General features: G+C 44.8%; 1 protein-coding gene across 4 annotated transcripts in view; it reads left to right on the top strand.

Moving 5' to 3' along the window:
- PDGFB (platelet derived growth factor subunit B) overlaps window positions 1-13,573 on the top strand; it is a 46,049-nt gene that overhangs the window by 17,911 nt on the left and 14,565 nt on the right. For all 4 annotated transcript variants that reach the window (XM_083462409.1, XM_083462408.1, XM_083462407.1 and 1 more), the window contains one exon: window positions 11,589-11,685. In XM_083462409.1, coding sequence (XP_083318535.1) covers window positions 11,589-11,685 — 97 coding nt within the window. The remainder of the gene's footprint in view (window positions 1-11,588; window positions 11,686-13,573) is intronic.

Below are 13,573 nucleotides of genomic sequence, written 5' to 3'. Positions count from 1 at the left end.
CACGGAAACGCCGTTTACCTTCCCGCTATAAAGCGGTACCTATTTATCTACTTGCACTTAAGGGTGCTTTCGAACTGCTAGGTGGGCAGGAGCTGGGACCGAACGACGGGAGCTTACCCCGCCGCGGGGATTCGAACCGCCGACCATGCGATCGGCAAGTCCTAGGCGCTGAGGTTTTACCCACAGCGCCACCCGCGTCCCTTATAATGTTATAATATACTACACTAAAATTGCAATTCTGACCACACTTAGAAAGAAAGGAAAGAGTTCCATTGGGTTCCATGCCATAGGATTGGGTTATAAGTTACCTTACTTTCTTTGTCAGAATGTTAGCTTTCCTTTGTATCCTACCGATGAAGAGATGATGTAATTTAGACAATTCTATAGTACAGGCAACAACCAATTTATGCACCCGAACCTGGAAGTGACTTTAAAAATGGCTCTAAAAGGGCATGAAAACAGCACCTAGCAATCCCACGAGTTTGTAAGTGCAATCCCAGGAGTCCTTGCACCAATTGTTGAGGCTTGGGGAGAGTTGGTGTTTGAGCAAGGAGGTTTGGAGGGAGCGATTGTGGTGAAATTTGGTGTCTGATAAGTGCTACTGTTTTTTAAAAAGGGGTTTCAAGGGTTTCTAGAAGTTAAATAGAGGGTGCTTGTAGGTTTCCCCCAATGGTGTTTCAAATATACGCAATTTCACTTAAATGTGCGGTGCCTCGGAATGCAACTCCTACGTAAATGGAGAGTTGCCTTTATACTTTTTTTCCTCAGACCACGCAGAGATCTGCTTCTCTGGTTTGCGGCTAGTTGGAAGTAAACCAGGCTACATCTTGCAGTCTACTTTGAGTTCAGATTATAGATATCAAAGTGCATGTCATGTGCATGTTGCATTATCAGTGAACTATGGTGGATATAAATTCTCCTTTAAAAAAATGTCAGCTGAGGCCATTTCCTATTGCATATATTCCAAAGAGTTCTGTATCTGAATACAAACATAATAAGTGCTATTCATTTATTTGCTTTATAGGTTGGTATCTAAGTAAAAATGTCCAGGTTAGTTAATGGCAAGAGATAATTTGTCCCACTGCGGCTAAAGAGTAATGGGAAGAATAAACCTTTCAAAAGTTGTCTCCCCCTTTTATGCCAAGACATATACTACTATTGTTTACAATCACTGTGTGAACCATTCATTAAGCTTCATGGCTATTCCGGTCCTATTCAAGCAAACATGTATGAACTGACAAAGCACCTGCAAGCGAACACCATGAATATATTGTTTTTAAGCATCCAAAAGTATGCAGGATGGTTAATGAAGGCAAGTAAAGGCACAGTCTCTGCCCCTGAGGAGCATACAGTTGTCATTGAAACATGGTATAGCAATGAATACACCAACAGAATGGGGTCTGCTGTGGAGCAGAATAAGTCTTTGAGACATCATCAGTACACCATTGACACTGTAAGCTTGCATAGTGTGATGCACACTCAGTTCAAGGGTTCACCTAAATTAAGGCAAGACATGGATCTCTGAGCAACCCATAGACATGCCTGCAGGTAATCTTCAGGGAGAACACATTTGCTCACACGCACAAATTGTGGTCTCCTTTAGAGGAAGAGGTGGGATTTAATAAAACAAGTTGTACACAAGTCAACTTCTTGGAGCAGAGATAGGCACAGTTGCTTCAATCATGTGACAAGAGCTCAAATATGTTCAGATCTGTTTCACATTATTTCCAAATGCACAATTTATATATACCGTACATGATCTAGGATTGGTTTGACCACCACCATATCTGAATGACTCAAAAGCTGTCCTCTAAATTAAGCAAATGGCAGCCTTCCGCAACTTCGTGTCCTCTAAGTTGTTGGACAATGACTCCCTTTATCCCTGACCTTTGCCATGCTATCTAGGGCTGACGAGAACAGGAGTCCAACAAAATATGTAGGGCACCAGGTTAGCTCCATCTACACGGTAAAGTTGGGTTGCTGCCTCATAGACTTTCTTGGAGAAGTCCATGAAGTGAACTTGCACAGAACCAAGTGCGTGCTGCAGGCCCCATTCTCTTGCTGTCCTCATCTGGAGAGTTACTATCACAGAACAACTTTACATTATTTCAGCTTCTCTGCATGTCCTGCAATCTACTGCATTTCTTTTGCAAGCTATCCTTCCTACATTGGTTGTAGAGCCTCAACACAGCATCTCTCCTTTCCCAATGTAGCCCAATTCCCATCCATTCACTCATAAGCCAATTATTTCTGTGACACCTTAGCCACCCACATTCCCTACTTTTTTATTGGACTCAGTTCTCTGCAGGGAATAGTGGGGTAGAGAACATTTTTCAGCCTGAAGGCCACATTTTCTCATGGGCAACCTTCTTGGAGGTGCATGTCAGTGGTGGCTGTGGCAACAAATTATTATTATTATTATTATTATTATTAGCCTGCCCATCTGCCTGGGCTGCCCCAGCCACTCTGGACAGCTTCGAACATAATAAAAACACAGCAAAACGTTGAGCCTTAAAAACTTCCCCATACAGAGATGTCTTTGGAGAGTTGTGTAATTTTTTTATCTGTTTGCATTTGATGTGAGGGCATTGCCCGGGTTGGGTGCCATTACTGAGAAGACCCTCTGCCTAGTTTCCTGTGACTCTTAGCTCTGTACAGTAGGCTACAGTCCAGTCATGCAAAAGTCAGAGGTATCTGCATGTACAACTCCTCATCCAGGCAAGCAAGGGGCATGATTACAGTTCAAAGACACATTCCAACCAAGCAAAAGAACTGGAGGAAGGTGCAGTGAAAGGCTAGTGAAAGGTGTGGTCAAATAGCAAGGCCTGGAGGGCTGCAGTTGACCCCAGGCCCGAGGTTCCCCACCCCTGGTGTACTGGGACTAGGTCTGTGCCAGCTCAGTGTTGTTCAGTTTTGGATGTTTTCCTCCACTCCCTTGCGCTGGGCTCAATAAATCCTAAGAACACACCCTGTTTTTGCATCTATGGCACAAACAGCAACTGACAATCCTGCAAAGATAGGAGGGGATGCAAAAATCTTTAGAATTTACCCAGTGACTCCTCAGTAGGATAGATTCAAGTGAGGTAGTGGATGTGGGAAAGCCCCTCTCTTTAAAACTCCCACCAAATTGATACAAATCCTCCTCCTTCATTAGAGTCAGCCCCCATGTGATGGAAAGGGAGTGAGTGGGTGTGAAGCCTTCCTTCCCCTGGCTGTCCCATTGTTATCCGGGCCATAAAGGGAAGCGGTTGGAGATGTGGGCTGCACTGCGGTTGTATAGACGCAGCCGGTTGTATTTCTTCCCAAAGCAGTAAACATTTGTCTTTCCTTGATGGATCGTGTAATCTAGGTTTGAAAGGAAACGTGTCCCCGTGCCATTTGGCCCAATCCTACTTGGCATACTCATCCCTCGGCACGTACAGGCACATGCTCGCACATATGTATTGTCACTTGGATCTGGGATTAGGTTGCAGAAATTCCATCCCCTGACAAGACATGTATCCCCTTGCAGAGGACAGCACCTGCCTGCTAGGAAATCCCTGTATGCTAGAGGAGCAGACAAAGTACCAGAGCAATTAAGAGTGTGTGAAGGTTGCTCAGATGAGGCAGCACCCGAAACAGCAAAGCAGAGTGTACATGTGTCTTCCTCTCCATCAGCTGATGTGTGGGACTAGGAGAGAATGACGTTTCCAAGACTCACCAAAAGTGCATCATGCTGATGGGGGAAATCCCTCCAGTTTGCATTTATCTGAAGACCTGCCATTGTATGAAAGATAGCTGGGAGTAAATGTCCTCTGGTCATCTTGGTTGGTGAGGACCGAGGGTTAAAATGTCAAAGGTGAACCAAGCGAGAAAGAAAATCCAAACGGAAGAATTCTTATTTTACAAGGCCATCGTTAAAATGGCATTTCTCTCTTCATGAAGAACAGACTTCTTCAGAGAGAGGATTTCACTGACATATGAAAGAGAGATAGTTTGCCAGGTTCACAGAGGTGACCACCCATTGCTGGGTGTGGCAACAGAAGGGTTAAAAGGCATTTTCCCCAAATGCGGAAGCCATGGCCTTTGGGGGTTAAGTCAGCTTGTGTATCTCTTGCTAGGTTCTGCTGGGACTCGTTGATGTTACTCCATGCTGAGGAATGTCACGGTGCTTCCCCACCACCACCCCAAGCACAATTTTGAGAAATAACATCTTCAAAAAAAGTTAAAAAGCTGCTTTGCTCTTCCAGTCCTCCAGGTGTGCAGAATGCACCCCACCCTGGTACAGCACAGAGCTGCAGCAGTTAATCACTTGTAAGGCACAGGTTTCCAAAAGCTCGGCTGGGACCTTGTGGGTGGGCTGTCAGGTTGGCAAAAGTGAGGGTATCAACCTGGCATTGCCTGGATCACATTTTCCAGATTGGCAGTTTAGGGTTCCCCCTCCCACTCACTTCACGCTATCATTTTGTTTCCTATGAGGAAATGTTTTGGCTTAAACAGAATCCACACCTTTCCAAAATATAGCAGGAAGATATAGTAGCTCAAGGGACAGGTTGAACTGCAAAGCTGGGAGCTTGGATCTGTTTAGAGGTGAACTAACCTGCCTTAAGGGAGAAGAGGAGCCAGTGCCAAGAGGGCATGTATGGCTTTTGTCTCTCTTTCAGTTCCTTAATGAGGTGGGCCAGGAGGAGTTCCTTGATTTGCTCTTATTTCATGGAGCAAAAGAAACAAACTGGGAGCAAGGGAAGGTGTTAGAGTTTTTCCCTGCAGTTTGCAAACCATAAGGCGACCTTTTCAATCTCATCTTCCATGACACTGGCCTGACACTCTAGATACTCAGAATGACTTTTCAAATAAAACGGAATGCAGAAATGCACTTGGTGTTCCTCTCTGAGCCTTGAGAAGTTCTTCCTTCTGCTACCACCCCCAGACTCCAGTTTCACAATCTTTGTTTCCTTGGGGCCATGATGTCAGGATGAAATACATTTCCGGCCGGAACCTCAGAATAACCACGAGAAACTACTGAGCTGTAATGGGGCTGCTATGGGGAGCGCTGTAGAGCTGCATAGCTCATGCCTGCCTTTTTTCATGGGAACTTCCCAGGACTTTGCAGCACTCCCACATTCATATGGATTTGGCAAAAAGGTGTGGCTCCTAAGCCTTCCCTTGATCACAGTCTATTATATCATGCCTGCAGGGTACTAAACTGGCTGCCTTTTCCATTCCTACCTTCACAGACTTCATTATATATGGTCCATGACACTAAAAATGTCAAGGAGGGGGGAAAGTGATTCTGTGTTGGCCCTACTGTTTGATAGAATGAAGCAGCTGCCATGGGCAGCTGATTTCGGATGTCATGAAAAGGCAACAATTTAATTTATTATTGGTGTATTTTACTGCCAGGAAGGGAGATGCTTGGAAGATTTTCTGCCTTGAGTTCCAAAATATTTTGGGTGGCCTTGGGTACTACTCACCTTGGGGGGGACGGACTACTCTTAAGGCTAAAAGACCAGTAGATGTTGTAGAACAGAAGTGGTTGAAATAATCCAAAGCTATGTGACTCTTTTAGAACTTGGGAAACCAAGATAATCTCTGATTATGATTTTAGATAGGACTGAATTGCACAGATTAGTTGGCAACAAAGAGGGAAGGAAAATAGTCCAAATTTGGAACTTAGCTGCTAAGCAGTCCAAAAGTGCGTGGCTCCAGAGTCCTCTTGAGAAACAGAAGGGAATATGCAATGTGTCCCCTGTGATTGGCAGACATTGCAAACTTTGGGACAGGCCTGGATATAGATCAATACTAAGAGTCTGGTCTGCTGTAAGTGCCGGTCTTGCCATGAAGGAGGGTGAAGTGATCTGCTTCTGGTAAGCACCATTGTCAAGGGTTGCAGAGGCAAGCCAACAGCTCAGCCGTACAGCATTTGTTTTGCATGCATAAGGTCCAAAGTTCAATCCCAAACAGCTCCAGGTAGGACCAGGAAAAACACTTGAGATGCACTCCTGTGCCATTGTTCTCTTGCACTAGGTGAGGTGATGCAGGCAGCAGCAGGTACACGGTTGCTGAATTTAAGCAGGCTGATGAATGGTCCTGGCAGTGGGAAAGCAGAATGACAGGCATCAGCGCTGGCAAGTGTCTCTGGCAGGCTTCAAGGGAAACAGATATGCTTTGGGAGGGGGCAGTGAATAGAAGATGTGGGCCGGTGAAAGTATAGGCAGCATAATCCTAGGCAGGCCCATGGTTGCTGTTTTTTAAGGGAAGGGAAGAGGCAAAAGAGCTGGGGTCCAGATCCAAAAGACCCAATGCTCAGCCTCCCTGAGCCACCCACTGACAACACCCCCAATGCAGGCTTTATAATATTTTAAAGTCTGAATTGGGAGTGTTGTTAGGGGGTGGCTTAGGGAGGCCAAGCACTGTGGTGGAAGGGAGAGGGAGAAAGGAGAGATACTGGTAGATGAAGGTGGGAACTGGTGTCCAAATGGTGCAGTAAGACTTTTCAAAGTGTTGCCTTCAACATGGCTGGGGGCATGTGGGCTTTGCTTCAGACAGCAGAATGGCTTGGACCAGCACTGCCTGATGCTCTAAGCAGGGCAGCAGAACAGAAACACTCTTTCAAGACTTCATCCCTGGCTCAAATGCTCAGATCAAGAAGTTTATTGCAGGAACTACCTTGGGTTGTAGAACACACGCTCCGCATCTGGTTCCTGGCATTGTCTTCTGCCCAGCCCAGCCCTCACAAGCAAAGTCCATGAGCCGCTGTTGAAAAAGTGTGTATGTGTGCTCTTGTACTGGCTGTGTGGCTGCTGCCTTGTGACTAGCGACCATAATAAAGCTGTGCCTGCCAGTACATACTGTCCACTGGGAAAACCGTAAGAAGGGAAGGCAAGGCAGACAAAGAGATATAAAAATCGCTGGGCTAGGAATTTGCAGCCTTGCAGCAATGCAAGGCCAGCCCTGAGGCACTTGATAGCCAGCCAGGCAAGAGTCTTCTTTGATCCACAGAGCAGTTAAAAGGAGATCATTAACCTGTTCCGGGCATATACCTTTCCAAAAGCAGAGAAGAAAGTAACTCCAGCTATCCTGATTGGCTCATGGACAGGCTCTGCCTCCTTGTTGCCATTCCACCTTTCTCCCAGCTAATTCACAGACTCATGTGCATGAGTGGATTGTTCATTGTTTGCACTGGGCACCTTTCCTTATCAGGCTTATGAATGTCTGCTTGTCTGGAACCTGTATGTATAATTGCCTGCCCACAGCGCCTCTTCTAAACTGGGCTCTGTGACATCAGCTTACCGGGACAGTTTGAAATAAACCAGTTTCCTGTTGATAAGTGTAGAAAGCAGTAAAAGAAGCACCTTAATTCACACATGGAGGCCTTCTGTGCAGACGCACACTCTTGCAGCCCAATCCGAATCATGTTTACTGGGAAAGTACACCTGAGCTCAATGGTACTTTTTGCTAAACAAGTCTTCGTAGAGCTTCAGCCTTCAGAACTGATCCAAAGAGAGAATAAAGAGTCTTTGTGGCCCAAGCCCCTCTGTGAGACAGAGGATAATGTACTTTACAAGCTGGGTGTGTTGACATGCTTTGGTCCTACTGATAACATCTCTGACAAGAAAAACTTGGCACCTAAACCCACCTCTCTGAACAGGGAGTGGAGCTCTAATTCATGTAATCAGTTCTTTTGCATGCTGGCCTCTCATGATCTTCTTTTGCAATTCCTCCAGTAGAGCTTTGATCCATAAACATCCATCCAATTTTCCTTCCTCCCCTGTTCTGACAGGAGCGTATTGCACTTCTCAGTAGCCCTTCAGCATTTGCTCATGTCTCGGAGGTTCCTGAGTTTAAAATAAAGTTCTATATTCCATGTATTAAGTATCAGGAAGCGCCAGAGTCATCCAAGTAATTGCTCTATTAAGTCACAACTGCTTTTCCTGGCAGGTGCAACACTTTCTACAGGTTTGTGTTTATCTGTTTTCCCTGGTTAAGCACACCAATACAGTTCTTGGGGTGTTGAGAGCAGGATGGATATGCAGTATTTCACCACGATATCACTCATGCTATTTCCCCCAGCCACTGATTCCGGAGGGAGATGTGTGTTCTCTGGACATATCTGCCCCACTGCCAACTGGCTTAAGAATTATTCTCTTTCCCCTGGGGAATCTTAAAAACTCTGGGCTTTTCTGCAGGACCAGAGATTTCCTACAGAAAATTCTCCGTACCTTACTCCCTGGGCTCTTTTGTGGGAAGCCAGGATGGTTTACCTTGCTTGTAAGTGAGGGCTGGCTCTTCATTGCCATGATCCTCCTGCAGATATAGATAACACAAACAAACCCACAAATATGCTGCAAATTGTCCGACTTCCTAGCATAATCCAAAAAATATATACATGTTCATTATCTCCTCATCATTACAAAGCTTCCTAGTCTTAGGGTCAAAATATCTCCTAAGTTGTTCAGGTGATGGTCGTCCGCCATCACCTTGTTTGTCAGCCTGCCATATACTTGTTCTTGTTGTTGTTGTTGTGTGTGTGTGGTGTCATTTTTCATGGTTGTGTGGGGATTTGATCCCTGATCTCCCATACCCTAGTTCAACACTCTGCTAGGTAAATAAAAGGTAAATGACCCTTGGATGGTTAAGTCCAGTCAAAGGCAACTATGGGGTGCGGCGCTCATCTCTCTTTCAGGCCGAGGGAGCCGGTGTTTGTCCACAGACAGTTTTCTGGGTCATCTGGCCAGCATGACTAAACTGCTTCTGGTGCAATGGGATACTGCAGCAGAAACCAGAGCGCATGGAAGCGTCGTTTACCTTCCCGCTGCAAAAGTACCTATTTATCTACTTGCACTGGTGTGCTTTCGAACTGCTACACCACACTGGTCTTGATAGTATCTCAATAGTACTCATTGCTTTTTTAAAAAGTTCCCTTTTCTGGAGAGTCTGCTGTCAATGTTGACCAAAAGACCCCTGATCCCACTGAAAAGAGGGAAACCCTCCCCACAACCCTTCCAGCTAATGTGAAGCCCTTAACATACTTCTGTTGCACCTTAAAGCTGCATAATAATTCAGTCTGCATAACTCTGGTACATAGAAGAATATGCAGTCTCAAATGCTTGGCAATCCAACCATGACTTGAATGTGGTCAGAACTTGTGTGTGTGCATGTGTGTGTGTGTGCGCGCGCTTGTGTAGCATAGAGAAGTGTAAAATTCAATGTTTGTGAAAGACCCTGGGGTACTTTGCACATGCAAACAGCTGTTTGTTTATCCAGGCTTTTTATTTGGAATACTTCCGGTCTCTGTGAAGTTGGAAGAGGTCTGTGAAGGATCATGCCTGATATACCTGATTTCTGTTCTCTTCCAGACCTGATGTTATATGTATCCCTGATCATACAGGCAAGCCATGGGAAAGTAGTCTTGGGCTGGGAATATGGTTGTATCCAAATAAACACCATACAATTGTTGTATTTCATGATTCTGTGGAGTTCAATTTTGAACTGCAAAGTACTGTGCAAAATCTGTTTAATCCACATGGTATGTCCCTCCAGGCTGCAGCAACAAAACCTTGCAATTCACATCCCAGTTCAACAGTTGTAGCACAATCCCCCCTCCCGCGTCACAAAAGACAATAGGGAGCACAATGAGCCATGAAGAAACATTTATGGAGCAGTATTTTTCCTTATTGTTTCTGCAGTTAGGCTTTAACTAGAGCTGATGCAATATTAGGCAACCAGGGTTGGGCTTTTAACTTTAGGGGGATTATATATTGAAAGGGGAGGCACGGATGACCCTATCATTTAATAAAAGGTTGCAATTAATTTACTGCATATTTTAATGAAAAACTGTTACTTTGATAGCAAAAAGAAAAGAGTTCAGTTCAATGGAAAAGCACAGGCTTGCAAAAGGACTTGGGATCAATTCCCAAAAAGACACCTGTCTGAAACTTTGGATAGCTGCTGCCAGTCAATGTACAGACCTGAGCGATTAATGGTCTGGCTCTATTAAGGTCTGGAAAGTTTCTATGGATACAGAGGGTTATATCTGACTGAATGATACTCAGAGTAGAAACACTGGAATAAGCTAGTCATAACAAAAATCTATTCATTTCAATGGGTCCACTCTGAATATGGCTTAAATCAGATACAACCCAGAGCGTTTTATTTCACAATGGCCACAATCCACCAGTACAAGCCCTAACTGAAATTAATGGGACCCAGTGAAAAGCACTTCCATGTTCTTGCATAGCTCCTGTTCATTTCAGTTTGAGCTTGTGCAGGAGAACCTCATGGTGAATTGTGTCCAGTGTATTTGAAGAGGCTCCATGTACACACAAATACTGGGGCAGGCCTGAATTGCCCCCCATTCATCATAACTTTACTTGTGTTTCAACTCATGGATTCCAAAAGTCTGCCCTGGAGATTTTTGTGTGTGTATGTGTGTGTAACAACATCTTGGCAAACACTTGGCGCAATTGTAACTGAATATTGGATCAATGTAGGTAATCTCTCCTTGAAAACCTAGATCAATTACCCGTGTCCATCCCCTGCTTAATCTCCTTCTTGCCTAATCCCTGCTGCAAAGTTACTGAATACACAAAGTACAAAATTAGCATATCTCATGTTGACCTCATGCGGATTTCCGTTTTGTGCTATGTGAACTATCTCAAGTTGTGAATGTGACCCATATGCTGTTGGTGTCTGCCCCACACATAACATTTGTTCTACAGAACATATCTGTTCTATATGGAGATCCAATATATAGAAACACCTATAGGCTGTTGCATGTGAGAATAATCGCCCAGTTCATATCTAATGCTAAACCAAACTATGGCTTAGCATGAAAAAACAAAATGCAAGTTTCAAGGTCAAAGACTGTGGCGACCGCACTCCTCCCGTGCTACATTGAGCTATGGTTTCATTTGGTGTTACAAACCTGGGCATCTGTTTTGTTCCTCCCGGGCAAACAATGAGTGGCAAACCAAGAGCAAACCTTGGTTATAAACTCATGGTTTGTTTGAAGCAAAAAGAAGAAATCAAGCTGTCAAAGAAAAGTCAACATCCGTTTCTGCGCTTTAAGTTTTAACAGTTCTCATAGCCTCCATATACTGGGTCAACACTATAAAATCAGCAAGGGTTGAAAAAAAGCACCTGGAGAACATCTTCAAACAGTTAACTTGATAGCAAGGGGGTGTATAATAAGGTTTTTCCTTTGAAAGGCACTAGAAAGGTGTATATTAAGGCTGGGAAATGGAACTTACTTACAAGAAAGTAAGCTCCCCTGAACACAAGTGGACTTCATGCCCATGCATAGGATGGTACTGCAAAAAGCTTTTCCAGATGATTTGCCTGTTAACAGACTTCTCAGAATTCATTGGCATGTGATTGTACAAGTCATCAAGTGTCACACTGTAGAAAGAGAGGGATTTTTTTCATGGATGCTGGACCCTCTGAGGTTTCTGATTCCACCGTTTAGAACAATCTTGTGCACATTTTGTCTCATCGCCCCTCTCTCTGTGATAGATGTGATACATGTGAAGTAGCTGGTACAAAACTGGCACATGGCACCTGCGGTACCCTAACACTTATTCTCTCTCTTTCTCTTTATTCTTTGGCAGGGAGACCCCATCCCTGAAGAGATATATGAATTGCTGAGTGACAGCTCATTGCGCTCCATCAGAGACCTTCAGCAGGTCCTTCGGATAGACTCCGTAGGTAAATCTCCTCAGCACTGAATGCTTCTCTTCCTTAAACCCCAGTCAAAAGCAACAGTAAGACAAGAACAAATGTATATATCACCCAACAAGATGCCACTGCGGGCACTCACTCCAGATAAGAAATACATTGTGTTGTAGAATATTGTTTTGTATACAAATAAGGGCATTCAGATCAAGCCATCCTGCTCACATCTGTTGTGGCCACAGTCTGAACCCCTTCCCATGCCCACCAAATGCGTGAGGGTGAATGGACTGCAAAATGTGTCGGTGAATGGGAGGACAAGACTATCCCATTCATCTTACCATTTCCTACTCACATTTTTTCCCCAGTGTGTCTGTGGGTCATTTACACTACCTTAACTGCTAACTCCATCTGGGTTGCTGAATCCCTTTCCACACAGCTCACAAAGTGAGTGTGTGGCAACATATCCACGGGACAGTCGTGTACCCTGCTTACATCTCTGTCCTGGGCATCTGATCTATGCCCAGTGGATCTCCTAGGAAATGTGCATGATGGAAACAACAAAAATGGGGGACATAGGAAGCTGGCTTATGACTCAGGCCGTTAGCCCATCTAACTCAGCATTGTCTACACTGATTGGCAGCGGCTCCCAGGGTTTCAGGCAGGAGGATCTCCCAGCCCTATTTGGAGATGCTGGGGATTGAACTTGGGAACTTCTGCATGCAAGGCAGATTCTCTACCACTGAGCTACAGCCCTTCCCCTAAGGTTGGGTGCATGGGCCAAAAAATGGAAAGGTTGAATGTATGGGCAAATAAATGACTGGGATCATAATCCTTCCATGCAACTGATCCAGTCACTGCTTCCTCATCCTGCTTGCCCATCATCTCAAGCGGTGAAAGAAATCAAACAGGAATACATGTGTGGCCCTTTCATAGAGCCATGCATTCCTCCAGTCCAGAGCCACAAGCGAGGATGAGCTGCAGCCCCCTTGCCATAGTGGCAGGAATGTAATTCTACCAGCTGGAGGTCCTGCAAGAAGCCTGGGAACTCTAGGAAGATTATGCTAGTTGCAGCACAGTCTATATGGAAAGCAGAAGAGGAGACAGCTCCACTGCTGGCAGACAAGTCTGAGCAGGAGGTGGAACCAGACCCAGGGCGCTATGGGATATATGCCCTTTTCAGCCCATTATACCTCATGTACAATGTATCGTGTGAGATGACTACATGCCCAAGGTACTCCAAGTGTATGTGAGGTGGGGAGTGGGGACCCATCAAAGCGCCTTCCCACATGTGCGCTTGGCAGTGAAAATGCATGAAGCTCTCACATATGTCTGGTGCCAATGCAGCGTACCTGTAAATTATGTAATGTTTGAAGCTGCCCTTTGCTAAAGGATTAGCACAGTTGCAAAAAGGAAAAAAGGAAAGAAAGAAAGAAAACTCCTCTGGGAACTTACTTTGCATGATGACTGTATACATGGAAATATTGTGGCATGTAACAGCAGAGGAGTCCTGGCTCCTAGCTGCTGAACTCTTCTCTTCTCTTCCTCCCCCCTCCTTCTGTTTTCTGAGAAACTTTAGCTCAACAGTATTCACTAGGAATTGCCAAAGGCAAATCTAGATGAAGGAAACGTTTAATAGGGCGGCAAGTGTAATAAAACATACCTCTCTTAGAGATAAACATTTTGAAACACAGCTTAACATGTAACCTATTGAATAAAATATGGCTCATGCAGACTTAACAAATATAGCTGTTGCTATGTGGCTCTTTTGAACAAACGCCACACAGATGCCACCTCCACCCGGCATGCTCCCTCTTTCTTTCTTTCTTTCTTTCTTTCTTTCTTTCTTTCTTTCTTTCTTTCTTTCTTTTCATTGCCTGTCTCCTTCTCTTCCATGCCTTCATAGCTGCTGTAGGAGAGCAGC

Source organism: Podarcis liolepis, assembly GCF_965112155.1.
Source record: "Podarcis liolepis genome assembly, chromosome: 10".
NCBI classification, from domain to species: Eukaryota; Metazoa; Chordata; class Lepidosauria; order Squamata; family Lacertidae; genus Podarcis; species Podarcis liolepis.
Note: the sequence above shows the minus strand (reverse complement) of the source record. Positions and strands in the feature narration are given on the sequence as shown.